This window comes from Thamnophis sirtalis, unplaced genomic scaffold (genome assembly GCF_051295495.1).
Source record: "Thamnophis sirtalis isolate CommonGarterSnake01/CBP01778 unplaced genomic scaffold, rThaSir2_p1.2 scaffold_13, whole genome shotgun sequence".
NCBI classification, from domain to species: domain Eukaryota; kingdom Metazoa; phylum Chordata; class Lepidosauria; order Squamata; family Natricidae; genus Thamnophis; species Thamnophis sirtalis.
This window is the reverse complement of record NW_028261393.1, coordinates 35,877,600-35,900,309: the sequence shown is the minus strand read 5'-3', so window position 1 is coordinate 35,900,309 and position 22,710 is coordinate 35,877,600. Positions and strand designations below refer to the sequence as shown.

Sequence of the window (22,710 nt, the reverse complement as noted above, 5' to 3'; positions counted from 1 at the left end):
GGGACCGGCTCTTATAGCCCGCGGGGCCGCCCCGCCCAGGCGGCCCTTCCACCTCAGAAGCCTCTTAGCCGGCGCGGCGTCAGGAGGCTTGAGCCAGGGCGGCGGCGAATGGACGGCTGTCCTCTTCCACGCACGCAAGGCCCAGGGGGCTCCGGGGCGCAAGGCCCAAGGCAGCCCCCGCCAAGCACTCTAACGGCCTCGCCTCAAAGCGCCCACGCCAGGTTGGCCGAGCTCACCGACAGCCAAAGGGCCACCTCCCGCTTGGAGGTGGGCACACGGCGGGTCTCGGCTGGCTAAAATGCACGTTTTCAATTTTGTTGTCAGTTTCTTTTTTCCACTTCTCCCTCTGCCTTTCTGTAGGGGACCCAGGCACAAAAATACAACTACGGTATTAAAACTTGAGCTCATCCCTTGGTTCTCCTTCCAAAGGACCTTGGAGTAAGGCAGGGCATTCGGGTGAGGTTTTCGACCCCTCACCCATCTCCCTTTGCCCAGGTGACTCCCAGCCTCTCCCAAAGGAAGCCCCGCTGTTCCCTTGGAAAGGGCTCTTGACTCGAGGAAAACCTTCCTGGGTCTTTGGGACCAATTCTAAGCCCCTGGTGCCCAGCCTGCAGTTGTGACAGTCACTTTATTCAGTCGCCTTTCAGGTTGCTCTCACGGGCTGCTGGCAACCTTCTCTTCTTCAGGAAAAACACACCAAGGGTTGCCTTATAATCTATAACTTACATAACTTATCATTTATAACGTATAAGTGTTGCCTTATAATTGTAACATATCATTTATTAACAGGTTCCTATTGTGTTGGTGGCTGTCCTCTGAACAGGCCCCCGGGATTCTCTCAAAACCTGGTCACAGAGAGAGGAAGGGGCTCGCCTGCATCCTGACGCCCTTTTTCCCTTCATGCAGCCCAAAGCTGAGCTCGCTTTTCTTCACTCATGTCCAGCTCACACCCCCACGGTCTGGCCTTTTTTCATGCATTCTCAGTATGCTTCCCTTTCTCTAAAAACAGCTGGTGGGGACTGTGGATACTCAATGACTGATGTGGGAACCCCCCTCCACTGGGGCGCTCCCAGGCTGAGCTGCCTATTAGAGCACCTTTGTGTCTGTGTCTTGCATTCTCCAGCCACTTAAGTGCAGTGGTTAAGGCACCAGCCTAGAATAGATAGCAGATAACACATTAACAGAGTTGGAAGGGACTTTGCTAGTTCAGCCCTCTGCCCATTTCTGACAGGTGGCAGTCCAGTTCAGAATAATCTCAGAGGGACAGCACGTTCTAGTGCTACCTTAGCCACAAAGCCACCCGGGTGACTTTGGGCCAATCCCCCTTTGTCAGCCCTAAGTAGGAGGCTGTGACAAGCCACTTCTGAAATCTTGCCAAGAAAACTGTGGAGAATAAATCCACTTCCTTGTCTAGATGTTTTTGGAATCGCAGCTCTTTCACCTAAAGCACTTTTGTATCTGCAGAACTCAACTCCCTTCACCCAAATGTACTTGTTAAAAACGTAGAAGATCCCAGGGGCCAAAACAGTTGATGGCTCTATGTGTGATACTGGAGCAATTAAAGAGGACCTTTTAAGTGTAATCATTCAACCAACTGGATCTGACCTACTTTCTCTCAAGAGTGGATCAAAATCTGCTCTCCAGAGGTCCACCAAGCAGGTCTGACTCGTCTCTGTTTCTCCTCCTCTGGAGGACAGAGATGCAAGGCTCTGTGGATCATATCCTGCAGGTGCCAGTCACCTTCCTGTCTTCAACCAATCTTTCCTAGTCACTCCAGAGTAGAAGGCTCCCTTGTAGTTTCTTTCAACTTCCAAATGAAATTGTCAGAGGGTGAGGACAAAAATTGCCTGGCCCTCTGATTCTTCCCATTTATATATCTGCAATTTCCTATTATCTCCTGCAACTTGGAAAGGCTGCCTCTACCTCCACTTCTTTACATCTACATTTTTCTTTATATACTTTGTTTCCTTTAGGACAGTTCCTTTTGGATCATTTTCTTTCCATTACTATCTGTCAATCATGAGTGTCAACCCACCAAATTTCTTAATATTATGACTCAAGGCAGTGAAAAGCAGCTAAAAACACAAAATAAAAATACCGTAACATCACAATAAATTGGCAGTCAACGTAAAAAGCATCTCAACTCATCCTCTGCCACCTACCCCAATCCTCAGGCCCAATGGCTCCACCAGGTCTTCTAAACCAGGGATCTCCAACTTTTTTGGTTCTGTGGACTGACCGCAGTGGCTTTTGCACATTTGGTGGTGGCAGGGGAATGGTGTCGCGTGTGCAACCTAAATCCTACGCATGCATAAATGAAGCTTCATGTACTCACCTGCCACTTCAGCAGTTCTCAGCAGGTTGCAGGCTGGTAGCAGTCTGCAACCTGTGGGTTGGGGGCCTCTGTTCTAAGCCATATGAAAGGCACCTTGGTTGAGGATAATTCAATCTCCTTGGATGATGTTCCAGAGTCTCCGCCATTAGGTAGACCAGGCAGGAACAATCAAGTGAACTAATTCTGCTTTATGGTTAGAGTGCAGTACTGCAGGCTACTTCTGCTGACTGCTGGCTGCCTGCAATTTGGCAGTTCGAATCTCACCGGGCTCAAGGTTGACTCAGCCTTCCAGCCTTCCCAGGTTACTAAAATGAGGAGCCAGATTGTTGGGGGCAAGAAGCTGACTCTGCAAATCGCTTAGAGGGGGCTGTGAAGCGGTGTATAAGTCTAAGTGCTGTTGCTATGGCTATTGTAGAGTTAACAGAATCTTGCAAGTCTGAAGGTACCAGTCTCCCATGGCCACTTTTAACAGCTGAATCAATTAAGACAAGTCCTTCCTAAGTGTCTTTCTCTGACCATGAAGTCATCAAGGACTCCTGCCTCTCTTCTCTGATGGTTTCTTAGGCAGCATCTCTTCCCCTCGTCCCCCAAGATCACCCACATACTCCATTAGAGGGGCCAGGACAGAAAAGGCTCCCATCAGATGGCATTCCCTGATAGCAGGACCCCTAGCATGCTTCTCCTGCTGGCTGATGTAGAGTAGATCTAATCAAGGAGAGGTGGGTCCTCAGATTGCCCAGCCCTTGCCATAAATGACTTCATAGGCAACTATCCTCACCTTGGATTGAACTGAGAGCACACTGACAACCAAGGCAGCTCCCATCAGTGAGCGCACAGAACTGCCTGTACATCTGCATTTGAGCCTGCAGCAGCTTCTGGATGCCTTTCAAGGCCTGTAAAGACAGTGGTCCATTTGATAGGTGACTGAGGGACAAACAACTGTGAGCAGAGCTTTTTGGTCCATGAATGGCCACAGTTATTGCATGATAGGAAGCAGTGCAAAATGTGTCCTGGCCACAGCTACCACTTGTTCCCTGAGCAAGAGCTGTGAATGATAAATCTCGTTCTCTCTGGCTCTCCTCATGTTCTGCAGTAAAAACACCTGAGCTTCTGAGCAGCATCTCCGGGGAAGAGTTCCGGCCGCCAGCTTCTGCCTTTCTCTTCTGCTTTTTGATCCCCAGCAGCCCATCCGATTCTGGGATTTGGCAACTTCCTTTTGCTGTACCTTAACTCTCTGCTGATGAGACTCTGGGGCACCTACCAATTGTATCCTTCAGTGGCTGCAAAACTGGTCTCTCTACCTAGAAGTCCTTTGGGAAGGCAGCCTTGGCCTCTCTTGGAGAATCCAAGCTCTTCTCACTTGGGCAGTTTGCACAACCAAATTTGGGTTGTCAGGAGCCTGCTTCTTCCTCTTCCTAAACTCTGGTCCTTGGCTAAAGGCAGGTAAAGGGCCTGTGGCCCCAATCCATTCACCCCACGCCAAGGCCTTTCTCTGGCAGACTTTTAATTAAGAGTCCTCTCATTTTTCTTCTTTTCCATCCTGGTATCGATTCTGTCTTGGCTTTTGAAAGGCAAAACCAAAGGAGTCCACCTCTCCAGAAGGAGGCAAAGCAGGGGCATCTCGGCTGGCAAGATACTCCAATTATATATCCCTCTTTCCAGTTTTTATACTTAACCTTTTTGTGTTTCAATTTATCAGAGATATTTTTGTGCAACCATGCTGGTTTCCTCTTTGATTTCTTATTTTTCTTTTTAGTAGTATTATGTTGGGCTGGGCTTTTATAATCCTATTTTTCAGAGTTTCCCAAGCTTCCTGAGTTGTTTTCCCCTTTTAAGATTTTCACACATGGAATCCTTCCTGAGATCTCTAAGTTTGTTAAAATCAGCTCTTTTAAAGTCTAAGGCACTGATCTGATTATATTCTGTTGCTTGTATCTAATATGACACAAGGTCAGGAAGGGACCCCTGAGTCTGATGCTTTCCCAAGCTTCTGCTTTCATGGAAAAAGCTTTCCACTTGTCACTTTGATTGTTCATGTGTGGCTTAGGAGTCTTAGTATTGTTACAAAAGACCAGCATGCTAGCTTTTAATGGGCTATAGCCATTTATCGGTTAGTTGAGGGTATAAATCAAAATCCTCTAAATTGTTTACTTCTGCAAAGGCTATGTAAACTTTAAACAAGGAGCCAGAATACATTATCTCAGTCCTATTGCATAGCAATAAATTTGACAGCTACTGGCATCCTTGTATCTAACTGTAAATCCAGTTGTTCCATCTAATTTCTACACCCATTCTTTTTAATGCTGTTTACTGTTTTTATTGTTTTAAAATGTTTTTATTATTTTTAATAGTAATATGTTTTGAATTGTAAAAAGCCCATAATTATTTACTGAGATGGGCAGCTCTTGAAGTAAAAAATAAATACATATCTATAGGAACAACTGATAGTGATCAATAGTGGGATTTTTGAGTTCCATATTTTTTCCATCCGGAAATGGTTTGAATTTTCCCTAGAAGAGCACTAGAGATCAGACTAAAACCTGTTGAAGTCAACGAAGACCACATTCAAGTGGGAGTCAGAGCTAAAGGTCTGTTTGTCGGCCAAGCATTACAAAACCAGACAATAATCTAGCATGGCCTCCCTTCCCAAATCCCCGGCTCATCTTCTGAAATCCTCTCTTGATCCATCCAGCCACAAAGCTTCCCAATCTTCCTCTTGCATAAAGTCTCTGGCTGTCCTCTAGGTTGCCCCATCATGTACATTTTGATTGTTGGGAATGAGGAGCCCACCTCACCGCCCATCAACTGGCACTTGGGCTACATAAGCGAGGAGACAAAGAGCGATGCCCACCAGCCATTGTCGTCTCTAATGAGCTCTGCCAGTGGCTTAGTCTACTCCAAACTGGACAGCTAACAGTTTTATTTCCATGACCCCTTGATTTTGGGGAAATATTTTATGCCCGATAAATCAGTGAAGCCAGCAATCAGATTAACTGGGATGGGGGCAGTCAGAGAGAAAGGAAGATTAGCTGTTAGTCAGGGTTCCAAATAGCATCCAAAAATAAATCAGAGTCCAAGGCAAAGTATTGCTTGAAGTTCCAATTTATTAAGACAGTTATGTTGGCACATCCGGGAAAACCCAAATCTGAAAGCTTTCCAGTTTTCCCCACCCAGTTGAAAGTTCAAGATCTTGCCCACACACCCACAAGTCCATCCCATGATCCAATCTCCCACTGCCATGCTGGCAGTTTCACCCATCCAGTTCCTGTCAGGTGCAGAGACAAAGGATGACCTTGGCTTCCTAGAAAGAATTTTGGTTTGGCTACACAGTAAGTAACTCTGTACAATCCCCATTCCCATTTTCCCACTATAGAAAAAGGCATAGTAGAATAATAGAAAGTGTGGCAGGCCAAAGATCCAAAAGAAAGCTACAGGTTTTTGACAGTCGGTCAAAAAACACAAGTCCACAGAGTGACCCACCCACCCCTTTTGCCCCTGAACCAAAGGGATAGTCCTCACACACAGTTCCCCAGAGATCCGAATATGGAACATTACTGCCTCTTGAAAGCCTCCGGTTGGCTTTGCGGGCCCCACAGCACCCCCAGACTGGCTCTGTTCAGGGAACGGATAAGCAATGCTGTAGCAGTTGCAAAAGGGTCCGAAAGAAAAGCCCGGGGAAAAAGGATCAGGAGATGAGAAAGGGGTGCAGCCCCAATGATGATAGCAGGTACATCTATCCCACAAACAGGCCTAGGCATACTTCAAATGCTATCCAACCGTTTCCCTAAAAGAGGGACTGTATCTCCATCTAGCCATCCATCTATGCCAGTGATTCTCAACCTTTTCACCACCGTCTTTAAATGTTTTGTGCCCATGGACCCCCAAGACCTAAGAAGTAAATCACAACATGTCTTCATGTCCTCCTGGACCCACTTTATGTTGAATATGCAGGTCGCAATCTAAAGTGTACCGAGATTTTGGGCATGGATGTCAAGGAAGTTTCACATTATTTAGGCAAAAGGGGATCTCCAATCCCTTCTTCCATCCAAGTCTTTGAAATGTGCTTCTCGAGTTGACTTTTCAGCAAGAGGCATTTATGAAAGGGGGGGGGGGATTTTCTGCCTCAAAAGATTTAGTGCTCACTGCTCCATTACTGGAAGTTTTCAAAAAGAGAGCGGACCACCATTTATTTGAAATGGAATAAGGTCTCCTGATCGAGCAGGGGGTTGGACTTGAGGACCTCCAAGGTCCTCCAACTCTGTTATTCTATGTTCTCCATTTGGAGTCTCTGAAGCAGAAAGTGGTTCAAATCAAGCGGTCAGCCAAGCCGGCCGTTGTCTATCCTGCCAGCAGGGGGCAGTGGTGGAACAATGGCCTTGATCCCTTCAGACTGAGGGAAGAGCCCCCTCAGTTCCTGAAGGAGAGCCAAAGCCTAATGTCCCTGGGTCCCCCTCCCTTGACCAGCTCTCTAGGCTCCAGGCTGCTCCCCTGGGCTCCTCAGCCTGGCCAGAGGAGGAGAATCACGGAGGAGGCAGCTCCCAGGAGACCAGACAAAGGCGGGATCACATCCATGCATTGTAACACTAACAGGAGAGGCAGCATTTTAAACAGTCCGGTCAACCAAAGGGGCTGTTGATTCCACGAGGATCCAGGGGGAGAGTTTAGGGGTCCAAGTTGGTTAAAAGTTTTCAAGGTTTGGAAAACCAACAGCCAAACTTTTAACTGACCGACGGATCTTCTTCAGAGTTATCACTGCAACCAAAGACACCGGATGGAGATTTAAAGGATAATGCGCAAGCAATTCTGGGGAAAAGGTTACATATTACTTAAGCTTACTTGTGTAACACACTTGAAAAGTTTACGTCAAGCAGCTTTTCTAGGATGGGCATCTTTGCTGCTTAGGACTCCCCATGGAGAAGACCAAGGCTGGGGCAGAAATAGAGCAAGGGGGCCTCTGGGTCACCTGCCAAATTAGCCCTGCTGTTTAGGGGGGCAGTGGCAGGCTGGATCAGAGACGTGCCCCACTCATCCTAAAGGCCCTGCAGTGGCCTAAAAGTCCATGCTGGAGGATTAGAAGCCACGGCTGATGCAAACACTCAGGAGGTGGAGTGGTGCAGCCTTTGGGGGGGACCGAGGGGGAGTCCCTTAGCCCAGGCCTGGTGGGGGACCCTGCATTTCATCTTCTCCCTGGCTTGCTCTGGGCCTGGCCCCCTTCTTGACCAGCCCAGGGCCTGCCTGAATCTTTTTGGTAAGGGGAATCCAAGTGTGAGCTTTGGGTGGAGAAGCCGGAAGGAATATTACAGTTTGCTCCTGCTTTTGGTCCTTTCCTCTTTCTTCAGCTGTGGCAGAGGCCCTGGCAGCAACATCTGCTCCCCTCCCTCCCTCCTTCCCTCCCTCCCACCCTCCAGGTGCCCTTTCTGCTTTGGCCTGCCACGATCCCTCCTGGTGACAGATGGTGACAGCTACTGATCGGTAATTAGCCAAATGCTGTTGACAATTTTTAATAATGCTCTTACTTTCTGACCTTCTGCCACCTCCTCTGACCAAAGATGAACAGGATCTACTCCAACTGCAGAAGCCACTTAAATCTGTCAATCAAGTTCGCATCCTGATACTCTGAGAGCAGTCAATGGAATCCTTCCTCAGGCAAACATGTGATCCTGAAGAGGGTAAGTATCCAAAAAGCCCAATGACTTTCCTTCTGGGGAACTCCAGAAGAGGAAGGCTGCTCTGGAAAAGTCCCAAAGGATTATGCTGGGCCTCCCGGATCATAGCTCAAACAGAAGGTGCCAAAAGAGGACGGGGCAGTGCCAGCGTCTGGCTCTCCTCACCCTCCAAAATTCCCATAGAAGGGGAGGGGGAGAGCAGTCATGTAGTATTTTAGGGTCCCGAGGCTGAAGATGAAAGAAAGTAATCCACCCACAGATAGCTGAACCAACAAAGTTTATTGAGCAAAGCAGTTCATGGATAGCAGAATCAACAGCAAAATTATTAATCATGAAACATCATTTTTATAGTGTTTGCAGCTTCTTAGTTCTCACCTACTTTACGTATTATATCATTATTGGTTAACAAGTCTCCAAGGGACAATAATTGGTTAGTCATTACATCATTGGTGTTCGTGAGAATGTGCATGTTCTCACACACTGAATAAATCAAGTGTTATCATTCAAATGAGTAAAATGTTACAGGTTTACTTTGTATCATCCCGTGTCCTTGTTCATGCCTGGGAAACACACTGCAAGCAAAGAATAGCTGACAAGCAAAGATTTTCTGCAGATTGCTGCAGTTTGTACTTACACGTGTAACCTCAGTTCTAAGGACTGTTGTATTTTTTCAGGAGCTATGAAAAGCCCTCTGCTTGCTACAATGGTAGTCAATGTTTGCAGCACTTGTTCTTCATCAAGATCTGAACCTGCAGTTAAAATATCATCTATATAATGGTAAACTAGATAAGAAGGAAATTGATCACGAAAAGGTTGCAAAGCTTGATCCACAAAATATTGACAAATAGTAGGAGAACTGAGCATACCTTGTCAATGATATCGTTGTGTAGGTTGGCTATTATTTAAAACAGGCAGAGTGAAAGCAAATTTTTCTTTAAGGAATAGTGAAAAAACAATCCTTCAAATCCACAACTAATAGTTTATAAAGCAGTGGGATTAAATTAGGATTAGGAAGACCACATTGTAAAGCCCCGTTGGTTGAATACATTCATTTATTTTTCTAAGATCAGATAAAAACTTCCATTTTCCACTTTTCTTTTTTATAACAAACACAGGAGTGTTCCATGGACTCGTAGAATGTTCAATATGGCCAGCAGTCAATTGCTCCTGTACCAGGGAATGCAGAGCAATCAAAGTCGACTCAGCCTTCCATCCTTCCGAGGTGGGTGAAATGAGGACCCGGACTGTGGGGGCAAGTTGCTGACTCAATTTGCTAATAAAATTGTACACCGCTGAAAGCCCTATGAAGCGGTATATAAGTCTAATTAATAAATTAATAAATAATACATTTTTCAGAAGATAGAGGCCATTGCTCAATCCAAATAGGTGTAGAACAAAGCCATTTAAGAGGAAGTGCCATCATCCAAAATCAAATGAGCATTAAGAAGAGAAAGAAGATCCCTGCCCCAAATATTAGTATGAATATCTAAAATGTAAGGATGTAAAGATACAGACTTACCAGCAGAAGTTGTGATGGCTATGGAATGAGAGCTTTGCCAAGCAGTTGTAGACCCACCAATGCCCCACAAGGAATTAACATCACGTTTAGGCCATTGCACAGGCCACTGTAAAAGGGAGATGACAGTAACATCCGCACCTGTATCTAACAAACCTTGAAAAGGCTGCTTATTAAGATACAAAGTAAGAAGTGGCCTATGAGAATTAATAGACTGCAGAAGTCCTATAGAAGTAAGAGTTGAACCAAATCCAGAATCACCATGATATCCAGTACCTGAGTTAGATGCCTTATAGGGAAGCAAAAGAAGTTGTGCTACAGAAAATCCTTTAGAAAGAAATTGTGGAATGTTAACCCAAATTTGCATAAGAATCACTCCAGTGTAATCAGAATCAATAACTCCTGGAACTACAAAACATCCCAATGAGCAGAAGAACATGGTAAGATTATACCAACTAAACCAGAAGGGAGAGGACTAGTATACTGAGAAGAAACCAGTTTAACCTCTAAAGGAAATTTAAAATCCAAATCTGGTTGAGTAATTAAATCGACCCCAGCACTATCTGCTGTGGCTGAGGAGGCACCAGATCCTATTAAAATATCATCCACCAGTAGATGGCGCTGAACAACAATCTTTCTGAAAATGACCTGATTCCCACACTTGAAACAATTCCAAGCAACTGCATGAGAATAACACAAATATTCACCCTCCCAAACAACACACTGCACAGAACTAAAAATCACACAAAACAACCACCTCCAATCTTGAGGCATCACAGAACCACCACTCTCAATTCCTTCCAAAAGACCTCTAGTAAAATTTCCAGTAATTCCATAATCAGAAATAGCCTTAATTCCCTTAAAATCTGAAATGGCAAACCCTCCAATTCTGCAATCTGTTGTCCAGCCTACGGTCCTGGCTGATATTGCACTGGACATACACACAACAATTCAGCTAACTCTTCTCCAGAAATAGTAAGATCTATCTTACAATTTTCCACCATTTTTTGAAAAGCAGACTTTGGAATAATATTAGCAGAAGGAGGGGGGAAAGGAGAAATAGGAAGAGGAGGGGGGAGAGGAGGAGGAGGTTTTAACATGTCAGAAGAAGAAGGTATTATTTCAGCCTTAGACTTAAGATCAAAAGACAAAATTTCTTTCTCAGACAGCGGAGGAAAGAACACAGTAGAAGAATGTTGGGGGGGGGGGGATGATAAGAAAGAACAGAATCCTCTTTCTGACCAAACATTTCTATAGGGTAACGGCACATATGCCAGGTGTGTAAAATCTCTATCTCTTTCCTCAGAATGCAAAACCTTGCCAATTTTTTCCCAATCTGATAATTTCAAAGAACCTCTTTCAGGATAAAAAGAACAAGTTAAAGCAATTTCTCATACCAGCCAAAAAAGAGCCTTTTGTGAAACAGATAATTCAGACTTCTTAAGAAGATAACCCAACTCATTAACATACTTCCTTTGTTCCTGAGAAAGCGAAGATCCCATACTTACAGAAACCTTGAGATAAGGTTGAGAAGCTCTAGAGCTGATTTTAGGCTGAAGATGAAAGAAAGTAATCCACCCACGGATAGCTGAACCAACAAAGTTTATTGAGCAAAGCAGTTCATGGATAGCAGAATCAACAGCAAAATTATTAATCATGAAACATCATTCTTATAGTATTTTCAGCTTCTTAGTTCTCACCTACTTTACGTGTTATATCATTATTGGTTAACAAGTCTCCAAGGGACAATAATTGGTTAGTCATTACATCATTGGTGTTCGTGAGAATGTGCATGTTCTCACACACTGAATGAATCAAGTGTTATCATTCAAATGAGTAAAATGTTACAGGTTTACTTTTTGTAAACCCGTGTCCTTGTTCATGCCTGGGTAACACACTGCAAGCAAAGAATAGCTGACAAGCAAAGATTTTCTGCAGATTCCTGCAGTTTGTACTTACACGTGTAACCTCAGTTCTAAGGACCGTCCAGATGATTCACTGTAAAAACCCTACACAGTCATACCTTCTCAGCCCTGTATGCTCTACAGTGTTGATGGGGGGGGGGAGGAGAACAGTGTAGACTGCCCTAAGCTTCTGAAGGAGAAAGGAGAAATCAGTCTAGTAACAAAATAAAAGCAGTGCTTGTGTGTCACAGTGGCAAATCTGTGCCTACTAAGGGGGATCAATAAGAAATTGAAGTTAGGAGCACACAGCCATAATGGGTCCAAGGCTGTAACCAGAAGCTGTAAGGACTCTTGGGAAGCTTCCAGGAGGGGAGGGGAGGGGAAGGAAGGGTTAACAGAACAACAGAATCAGAAGGGACCTTGGAGGTCTTCTAGCCCAACATCCTGTTCAAGTAGGAAACCTTATACCATGCCAGACAAATGGTTGCTCAGTCTCTTAAAAGCTTTTGTGATGCAGATCTCAATACATCTGGACAATACCACACCTTCCCTCTGCTCTCACAAGATTGACCCAGCATTTAAATTGAGAATTGTTAAGGGAAGGGATAGGAAAGTTTCAGGAATGCCATATGTAAGACTTCTCCTTCTGTGGGCAGCTGATCCAGCTTGGCTAGTTTCCGTTGGGCAATGCTGGCTAAACAGGCAATCTGCCTGTGTTAAGATCGCCAATGCCACCTGCCATCTGGTCAGGTTGCCAGAGAGCCCTTCTGGAGCACATGAATGCCAAATATTTCATTACAATCAGCCAGAAGGCCCTGGTTGTTAGGTAGGAAGCTGGAAGCCCCAGGAGCTTTCTCTGGAACAGCATCTCTTCACCTGCAGAAACAGTCAATCAGGCAGAGTTGAAATGCCTCTAAGCATGGACTAGAGCTGGGTGCAGAGAGGGCGGCTTCCTATTTACATGGATATGGGTCCAACTGGCAAAAGAAAGCTGAGGTCTGCATTAGTTGGAAACATGCAGAAGAGGCCTCATCATGCACGGGATAGGCAAGAGGAGGAGGAAGAGGATTGATGGTAGAAAGTCTACATACCCCTGTTAAAATTCCTGGGTTTTGGGATATTAAAAAAACAGATAAAAATAAATAACTTCCAAATTTTTGCACCTCTAAAATAACATATAAGCTGCACAATTCATTTGAAAAACAAATCAAAATCTTTTAGGAGGAAAAAATAAATAACATAGTTGCATAAAAAGGCACACTTTTAATACTTCGTTGAAGCCCCTTTTAGTGTATGATAGTGTGGGGAAACCTCCTCACCCCTTCCCAGGAAGAATGAACTATTTTGAGAAATATTAAAGAGGCAGAATATTTCCCAAAAGGAGAAATGGAGAAAAGTGTTCCTAGAGGCAGAAAGCAGCCCCCAGTCTTTCTTAATAGCCCAAAACAGATGCCAGCACTTAAGGAGATAAAGAGCTTATTGAAAGATGAAGCCAAGTATCTAGATGGCTCTATTCATAAGCAAAACAAACACCGCAGGCAGAAATCCATTCATGACAGTATATTTCAAAACTTTGTGCAGCAAAGTTTGACAGCTAAAAAAAGCTGTTAGGATTAGTACAGTAATATTTAATATTAATGTTTGATGTTTTAATGTACTTAATGGATTTAATATTTTTACTTATTTTATAATACTATATATTAATAGCTATATTTTTGTTTTGAGGAACATTGAGTTGAAATGGTGTCTACAAAAACTAATTCTGTTTTTTTTTATAAAAGTCAGGCAGCATCAAAATCAAATAAACTTTATTACTATTTTCCATTGTTTCGTCAATAAAGCTGCGATTCTTTTTATTTTCTTTGAAAAACTTAAGTGAGATGAGGAAAAGTCTTTAGCAGATTTCTCTGCCTAAAACTCTTAGGTAAAAGTCCTCCCTCTTGTGATGGGGACGGGAGAGATTCCAAGTATGGTACTTACAAGCAGATACCTCAGAGACTGGGGGGGGGGGGGGAATTTGCTTTCACCCACACCAACAAAAGCCATGGGTGGTGGGTTGAGCTGGGAGAGAAAGAAGGGCCCAAAGTCACCCAGTCAGGTTCCATGTCTAAGGCAGGACCAGAATTCAGTCAGCACCTTCGCCATCAGACCAAAATTGTTTCGTGCAGTTTATAACAGCACTTGTCCAGGTAGTTCTCGAGTTACAACAGTTCATTTAGTGACTGTTACAACAGTATTGAAAAAAGTGATTGATGATCGTTTTTTCACACAAGCGTTGCAGCAGCACCGTGATCAAAATTCAGACCCTTGGCAACTGACTCGTATTTATGATGGTCGCAGTGTCCCGGGGTCATGTGATCCCCTTCTGCGACCTTCTGACAAGCAAAATCCACGGGAAAGCCAGATTCCCTTAACAACCGTCGCAAGGTCTTCGCAAAGGGCCAGAAACGGGGGGGGGGGGAGCAGTGGCAGAGGAGGAGTTGGCAGGACAAAACTGGCAGTTTGTGCGGGCCAAGAGAGGCACGAGGTCCTTGCCTAATAACGGCCTGCTTATAAATGTAGGTGGGCTCCCAAGTCCCCAAATTTGGATCACGTGACACAGAGATGCTGCAATGGCTGAGGTTTCATGGACTGGTCAGAACTACCATTCATTGAGCGATGTTGCAACATCGTTAAGCAAGTCTACCTCTGCGGCTAGGAACTTAATTCTAATGAAGGTACAAGAACACTTTATTTTATCACAAGTGAAAAGGATTTGGGGTCATTTGCCTGTAGGAAACCCCTCTTGACTACCTAATGGAGAGCCGTATCAGGCAATGATACCCACCACCCCTTCGCTCTCCATATCTTCCCTTGCACTCTTCTTCAGAGCTGCTTCCAGAACTTAGATGTACAGTTCCATAGGGGGAACAACTGGATAAACAGAGAACTGTTCTCGCCCACCCACCAAATTTTGGAGGCACAAGTTCAGACACTCAAACCTTACCCTGGGGACCCAGGCAACCTGAGCCATTCACAAGCTGTGGATGCAGGACTACAAGCATGCTGGGAACCAAAGTACAAGGACTTTTTTTCCATCTCTGGAATACAGGGAGCGCCTGTATGTGCACGTGGCAGCTTCTCCCTTTCTCCAAGGGGTGTAAAAAGGTGATGAGCAGAATCTGGTAGGCACAGAACAAAGGATTCTCCACAACCACTTCCAGATGCCTTCCAGAAAGTCTCGTTCGCTTTTAGACAGAATGAAGCAGCCAGAGGCTGAAAGACTCAAGGAAGGAAGACTTGGATGAACTGATGGGAGCATTTTATTTGTCTTTCAAAATAAAGATAATAAGTGACAACAGCCCAAAGTACTTCCAAGTGGCCATCCGATTTAGTTAGTAAGGACTATTTAAAGACAAGAGAGGAGCCAGGAATGCAGTGCCCTCAGAAGTTTTCTTCTTTTTCTATGCTGGCATTTCTGGACTCCTATCTATCTGGGCTCTTGATACAACACCTGGCAATTCCATTTCTTCTTTCCCAAAGAGGAACCACTCACACTTCCCCACAAAGGCTATGAGGGGCTCTCCTCAGCCCATGTTCTTCCGGTTGCCGTAGCCCCTTGGGTGCACGTCCTTCCAGTCATCCCATTCCCGTGATTTCAATGCTGCCGCTTGCTGCTCCTCCTCTGTGGTGTTTTCCTGTTCTTTCTGCTGGTCTTTGGGACCTGCTGCAGGACAAACATCAGAGCTGTGCTAATAGTAGCCCCACGTATATGCTTCTAAGTAAGTCCATCAACACAATTTTGGGGTACGGTTATGAAAATCCCAGTCAAGTGCATTGACACGGCCACCCATTTCTTATTCCACCTCTATTCCACCCCCTTTGTGGCAATGCTTATGGAATGGAGGAGAGATAAAACAAGAGAGGCATACTATGCACCAACATAGGAAGAGCAAAACATTTAAGCATTCTGCATTCTGCACAAAAGTCCAAATTGTGTTCCAAAATTTATTCTATGTGGTATTGAGAATTACTAGATGCAGGTTTTGGTCATTCCACAAGGCAGCCTATGCTCAGCAGGGCAACAAGGGCAATCCATGCTTCCCTAGATACTCCCCAGCACATATTCTGGTATTTTTTGTGGTCTCACTTCTGGGGCTATTTACACGGGGCTGCAAAGAATGGAAGCTTAACTATCATTTCTATTGTTTGCTAAGGGAATTTTATTTATGAGTGCAGTGCTTAGTATGCAGTCCTGCAGGCTACTTCTGTGGGACTCCCTAACAACCAGGGAACAGACACCCAGTAGAACTACCTGAAAGGCTCTGGGTGTGAAATTAGCCAAGTCAAGGAAAATGTGTGTGTGTGGATGTGGGGACACAATGTTGATGGCTTCCTGCAAACCTTCCTTTTTCTCTGCAAATCTTCCCTGCCTAGTTTGTGTGTCATGTGTGTGCACGCATGTGCGTGTGTGCGCGCACATCACAGCATTGCTCATGGGTGTGAATAGATGGGGAAGGCCGTGTGCGTTTGTGTATGTATTTTGCCTGCAATTTGGCAGTTCGAGTCTCACCAGGCTCAAGGTTGATTCCGCCTTCCGAAGTGGGTAAAATGAGGACCCAGATAGTTGGGGGCAAAAGGCTGACTCTGTAAACTGCTTAGAGAAGCCTGTCAAGCACTGTGAAGCAGTATACAAATCTAAATGCTATTGCTATTATTCTTTAAAGATTTTAAACTATCCTTTGGTCAAGGGCCTGTTATATCTCACCAAGCACACGTTAGAATCGCCACCGTTTACAGCGGTGTGAGGGCATTCCAGATCTCAAAGGTAAGGTGTTGCACTTCCCAAACCTGCTACTCAGGTTCCCATCCAATTAAGTTTTCCAAGGGATCCTAAACTGTCTGAGTTTGGGGCTTTTGATAGATCAGCTAAACAAGGAGCTCCTCTCTAAGAGTGGCCTTTCCTCAGCTCCCTCCCTGCTTGCACATTTTATGTTCAGAAATACCTGGAGCTCTTTGGGAGGTACCCTGGTCAGGAAGGACTCCTTGTTTCTGGTGCTGATCGTACCATTCATCCACCGTCATTGTTGCTAGGCTAGGATAGCCAGCGCCAAACACCCTGCAAGAAAGAAAAGCAGACCAGGACTTCTCAAGCTGAGCAGAGCTGCAGGAGAGGAAGAGTCTACCCTCCCCTCATGAATTGCTCATCTGCCATCAGGACTTCCTCCCTGCCAGAAGCAGAAGGAACCTCCCTTCCCCCAATGATATACTTTGCCTGGGCAGCATCCCGAGTAAGGATGAAGGGCCTCACTGGCGCTCGGGGTGGCTGGGAAGGTTGTGTGGCTTGACCCTGGGAGAAGGGATGGAAAAACAGGAGGAGGAGCAATTTTCAGCATCTGTTCACACTAAAAGAAACAAAAACAAAAACTCCAGGAAACAGAGGACAGGGAACTGCACAATTCCTCAACAATATTTTCCCTGAAAAGATGGCATCTACCCATCCATAGAATACATTCCGGCAAGGGGGGTGGGGGTGGAGGAAGGCATCTTTTTAAAGAGGGTGATTAAAATTTATCCTTTAATTCACTATCTACCAGTGTCATCAAAATGCTGACATCAGTTTGTTCAATTGTGCATCAGTTGGCTAGTCCCACTTTCTTGCTAAACCACTTCCTGTTTCTCTGCTTTTCCATACAGCACCTTAAGTCGTATCATTTTGGCAGCTTTGGCATAAGCATTTAAAATCTGATAAGAGTGCCACTTCACATTTCAGATTACAAATGATTGATTGCATATCTGAATTAACTTATATAAAACCAGAATTCAAACTGTTTCAAAAAAGAGAGAAGGGAGGGGGCGTGGCCTGTTGCCGAGGAGGGCTCCACCGAACTCCTCAGAGATCTGGTCTGTATATCTAAATAAGATCATAGATAGCACCCCTTTCTGGCTAAGAAAGGGGCAGGGAGGATAGCTCCGTAGGTTAGGGTCTATTCGTAAGCCACAGCCTTTTTTCTTTTTTTTGGCTGTGGAAAGAGATTAGATCCAGCCGAAGCGGAGCTTTTATCTCCAGCCATTTCTTCTCAGCTGCCTTTTTTTTTTGGCAGCCCCAGACAGGCTAGCCCCCCCCAGGACAAAACAAAGTTTTTTTTAAGCTAGAATTGATACGGGCGGCCCGCCCACCCCTGTGAGATTTATGTTTTCATTACTATCGTAAATACCAGCACCATTCGTCTTAGAGACTTCTTTGTCTAAACAGACCTCAAAACGGCGATTTCTCTCCGTGGATGATTGACGTACTTAGCCGGCTTTATCTTCCTGCAGACCGCTCCTTAACAAAATAAACTCTTCTTTTTTGGAAATAGAGGGGAGCGAAGCTCTGCTTACTTGTTTATTTATTATGCCACCCAAGTCAAAGAAGCGTCTTGCTACAAATGTGTCTAAGGAAATTAAAGAATCTTCATTGGAAACACAGCCTTTGTCTCCTATGCCCTCTGCTGGGGAACTTTTAACACAGGAATATCTCTTCAAAATGCTTAATGCTTTTAAGAAAGAAATTAGGGAATTTGTATTGGAATTATATGATGATTTAAAATCTAAAGTTAATCAAATGAAGGCGAATACGTTTGCAGCTGTGTCTGCCCTGTCAGATTACTCTGCTGAAATAGAGAACAAATTGGAAAGTCTGGAGAAGGCTAATTTTAATTTGACTACCAATATTCAAATTTTACAACAAGAAATTAGAAATAACGAAAAACAGCTTATGATGATAAATTTTAATAAGAAGGCATCTGCCATAAGAGTCAGAGGATTCCGTGAAAAGGAGCAAGAGAATTTGAAACAGACCTTTGCTGAAGCCTTCAGCGACGCGCTGGGAAGCCCGGGACTCAACTTTGATTGGCAGATTCGGAAAATCTATCGCCAGAATTCATTGATAGCGGAACAGCGACAGCTCCCGAGGGACATAATTATACATTTCTCTACAAAAGAATCTAGAAATGCGATTGTGCAAAAGTTTCATAATAACAGTCTCCGAGTTGACGGCCAAGACCTGATTGTTTTCAAAGATATTCCTTCTCAGATGTTGAAAGCAAGAAGGGATTACGCCTTTTTAACTAAGGAGCTTAGGAGCCAACAGATTCGATACAGATGGGAGGCCCCTGCCGGTATCACGGTTACATTTGAGAATCAAAGATTTCGTCTTAACTCTGCTTCGGAGGCTCAAGATTTCTATTGTAGGATTCTGAAGGCGGGACTTCCTGACGCGCTTGGAAGAGTGGAGAGACAAGCGGAAGGAGAAGCCAAGCGGCTGGCCATGTGGTTGCAAGATGGAGGGGGTAGCCCCTCCTCCCTCGGAGAAGCAGAAAAACGGAGATCGAGAATCTAGACATTTCAAAATGCTTGCTAAAGTTGAGGACTGAATGGAGGTTTGAGACCTCTCTCCGGTAGAAAAAGCGGACTAATTTTTACCAGAAGGGAAAGCTGGGTGAAACTACTTTGAGCTAGATTTTAAATTAACGTTAGCATAAATTTGATAGTGGTAAACATCAGACAAGCAAGGGATGAGGGTAAAACTTATGTTGTTTAAAGCTTATCAGAACAGAAAGCCGGTTGGGATTATCTTAAGATAAGTGTAAAAAGAATGCTGAATGATTTATGTTGTTTAAACTTTGTTAGAAGGGACTACTTTAAAATAGAAGGTTAACTGACTCTTGCTGAAAGTATTATTTGAATATGTGGAATGACCCATGCTATTTAACTTTTACTTGAAGGGGAAAAATATCAGACAAGTAAGGGATGAGGGTAAAATGCATGTGGAATGAATTACGTTATTTAAACCCTATCAGAAGAGGAAGTTGGTTGGAATTATCTTAAGATAGAAATTGATTTCTGTGAAAAGTAATATTTGATTTACGCTGCTTAATTTGATTACTTGACAAGCTTGATTACTTGTCTGTAAAGTTATATTTGAATATATGGCATGAACCACGTTGCTTAAATTTTATCGGAAGGGATCATGAGGTTTAGGAAGAGGAACGGGAGAACCTACAGAAGGTTGGGGTAAATAGCAAAGAAGTAAGAGACGAGAATAAAATATAGATAGAATGATTTATACTATTTAAACATAGATAAAGATGGGGGGCTGAGATCAACACAAAGAGTGGTTTCCCCCCTTTTTTTTTTTCCCTTTTTTTTTCTTTCTCTGTTTTTTCTCTGTTTTTTTTTCTTTTGATATATTACTTTTATTTTTTTAATCCATATGTATACAAGATATTTTAGACAGAAGGTAGCGCCAGGTGTGGGCCCTGGGAAGTCGGGAGGATTAGGGATGGGGATTTGTGGGGGGTGGGGTGGGGGGGTGTTAACATAGCCTTAATAAGAACAAGAATGTATTTATATACGGTGGTTCTTTTTTTTCCCCTTTTTTTAATTTCTTTTTTTTTTTTTCCTTGGTTCATTTTACCTTTATCAGATCAAACAACACTTGAATAAAGGCATACACCAAGGAGGGAGGTAGAGGGAAGGAAGAGGGAGGAGTAAGGAAGGAGTAAGGGGAATGTAAGGAGTAAGGGGAATGTAAGGAGGGTGTCTGGGGAGTAAGGGGAGAAGGAAGGTTTGAGGGGAAAGGGAAGTAGGAGGGGAGTGCTAGAGGGAGAAAGGAAAGTTGGAGGGGGTAGATGGGGTGTATGGAGGATGGAAGGGTTAGGTGGGGTTGTGAATGATGAGTTGTGTTTCCTTTTTATCTGTTCGTTTTATTCCTTTTTTCTTTTTTTTTCTCTTTTCTTATAGTGAATACCCTGTATATAAATGATTGCAAATGGAATGTGAAAATTGAATAAAATATATTTAAAGTGAAAAAAGAGAGAAGGGAGATTCAACACAAATCCCCAAAATATGAATATTTCCCTTGCAAAGATTATTCAGATGCATTTCACTGCCCGCAATGTGAAGGTTTAAAAATAATGTTTGTTAAATTAAAAGCTATTCAATAAAGAATGTTCAACAATAAATAATTCAATAAGGAATTTTGCTGGCCAGGAAAGCCACCTATCTGGTTTTGGAAGATAAGGTTAAGATAATATCTAACTATCTGTTATCTAACGTTTTTAGATTAATGAATATTCCAAGATTTGGGGCCTTTTCTTACTTTTGACCAGAAGGAATAGAACTTTTTGCTTTTATACACCAATATATAGATTATGTTCTGCCTATTACAAGGCATACATTATAGCTTTAATTTTTTTGTTGTTGTTTATGAAGTCATGGTCTTAATTTTCAGCAACGCTGATCATGGGCGACCTGAGATTATCAAGAGACCTGCAATTTGATCCGTACAATCGGCGTCACTATCTCACCTGTAGAGCACCCCGCCGATTAAGGATTGCAATTTCCTGATCAATGCTTTCAATTTCCTCCAAGCTTATAGTGACCCACTTCTTGATCTGCAGCAAATAGAATTCTCGTATTTGCTCTTCTTCAGCTTGACCACTATCAACGAAGGGTTTTAAAGAAGCCAGCTGGTTCTCCACCTCTTTCTTTTGCTTGTATCTGTTTTCCAAAAGATTTATGGAAATGAAAAACAAGTCTATCCGCAGGCATTCAAGCAAAAACATTTGCAACACTGAACGTATTTTTAGTTAATCTTTCCAGCCCGCCCGCCCACGGTCAAAAAATTGAGTCAGTCCTAACTTTGCCATCCTTAATCTGATTCTTGCTCAGACTCCCAGCCATGATGTTCCTTTTTAATGTCTTGAACTGAGTTGCCTCTAGCACAAAGCATTTTTAATGTTTTCTGCTGTTATTTTCAATGTTTTTGAGGACAACACATAGGAGCTGAGATCACTTATAGGCAATTTCTAATATTAAAAGTATTGTATATACCTTTTGTGGCCACGGACCACAGTCCCTCAAGTTTTAGCATTTCTTCAAGCCTTTGCCAACCCCGTGATGACATCATGCCCCTCCCCCAGACTTCCGCACACCACAGATTGAGAACTACTGGCACCCTGCATTATCAAAACCCACGGCCCTACAGAGCTGGTTTTTACAAAACCAACGATGACCATAATTTGTCTGCAAAATACAGTGATTCCACTGCTCCGAAAATCAGAGAGAGAACCCAGAATCGAAACTAGTTCCCTGCCAGCCTCTGCAGGTGGTTCTTCCCAAAGCATTCCCACCATAGCTGCTTAAATCCAGAGGGGCTCAAGGGCTGGCCTTCCCCGCCACTCCGTGGAAGGAGGTGCCCAAAATCGCTGGCGGGGGCGCGGTTGAGGAGGGGAGGTTGGAAGCTGCAGGGACTGGGGGGGAGGGGCGAGAGGAAAGGTCCTCAACGCCGCTTCCCCTCCCGCCTACCTCTCGATCTTGGCCCGCCGGGTGGCCGCCATAGCCAGCAAGGAGGCCTGGCCGTCGGAGGGGGAGGGGGCGGCCTCCCCGCCGTGCTCCTCCTCGTCGCTGTCCACGGCCTCTCGCGGCAGTTCGAAGCGGGCCACGGCGTAGTCCCGGCAGAGGCGGAGGAAGTCGAGGAAGAGGCCGCGGGCCCTACGTAGGTGCTCCAGGCGGCGCGGGGGGGCCACCTGCCGCAGGGTCAGCGCGGCCAACAGGGCCGGCACCAGCATGAAGCGCAGGTCGGCCGAGGCGATCTCCTCCAGCTCCTCGTTGCGGCTGCAAAAGAGGCCGAGGCGGCTGAGCCGGAGGGGCTTCGCGCCCTCCCCTCCCCTCGCCTCGCCCGCCCGCCCGACTCACCTGAAGAGTTCCAGCTGGGCCACGGCACGGGCGGCGCGCTCCAGCAGCTCCAGGCCGCGCTGCACCCGGTGCTGGATGGCGGGCGCTCCCGACGACCCCTCGGTGTCGCTCTCCACCTCCTCCAGTAGCCGGTAGCCGGAGTCCAGCAGCTCCGACAGCCGCACCGGCTCTTCCTCCTCAGCCGCCGCCGCCGCCGCCATCGCCGCGCCCCTACCGAGAATGACGTCGCAAGAAGGCGCGGGCGCGTGGGAAACGTCACGCTGCGGGGCGGGGCTGGGTGGCGCCGAGGAGGGCGTGGCCTCCCGTCCGTTCCGCCCTCCCGCGGTGTTTGGGCGGGGCTGGCGTGTCCGCGAGGGGCAGTGGGCGGGGTGAGGAAGGGGCGGGGGCCCTCCGGTTAGAAGCTTGCTCGAGGGCTCCCTCTAGCGGGGGAGCCGCCTTGGGCGACCCGAGAACCGCGGGAAGGGCGGAAGAGCGTTGCAGGCTGGAAGGACGCGGCCGCCTCAAGCAGGCTCCCAGCCTTGGCCTCTTCCGACGGCGAATCAAGCGCCCCTTTTGACTCGCTTGTCA

At 45.2% G+C, this 22,710-nt stretch overlaps 1 protein-coding gene across 4 annotated transcripts; it reads right to left on the bottom strand.

Moving 5' to 3' along the window:
- Positions 1-14,705: 14,705 nt before the first annotated feature.
- Positions 14,706-22,361, bottom strand: IGBP1 (immunoglobulin binding protein 1). 4 transcript variants are annotated; one of them, XM_014072692.2, is made up of 6 exons: positions 22,144-22,361; positions 21,754-22,062; positions 20,754-20,946; positions 16,671-16,750; positions 16,407-16,519; positions 14,706-15,127 (listed from the first exon to the last, which is right to left on the bottom strand). In XM_014072692.2, exons 1-6 carry the CDS (start codon positions 22,341-22,343, stop codon positions 14,988-14,990), a joined length of 1,035 nt encoding a protein of 344 aa, XP_013928167.2. In that variant the 5' UTR covers positions 22,344-22,361; the 3' UTR covers positions 14,706-14,987. The 4 variants fall into 4 exon arrangements, 2 of the variants coding, with proteins under 2 accessions (XP_013928167.2, XP_013928169.2); XM_014072694.2 differs by having other exon boundaries at positions 14,706-15,124; XR_015698390.1 differs by having other exon boundaries at positions 14,989-15,124; positions 16,671-16,805.
- Positions 22,362-22,710: the final 349 nt, after the last annotated feature.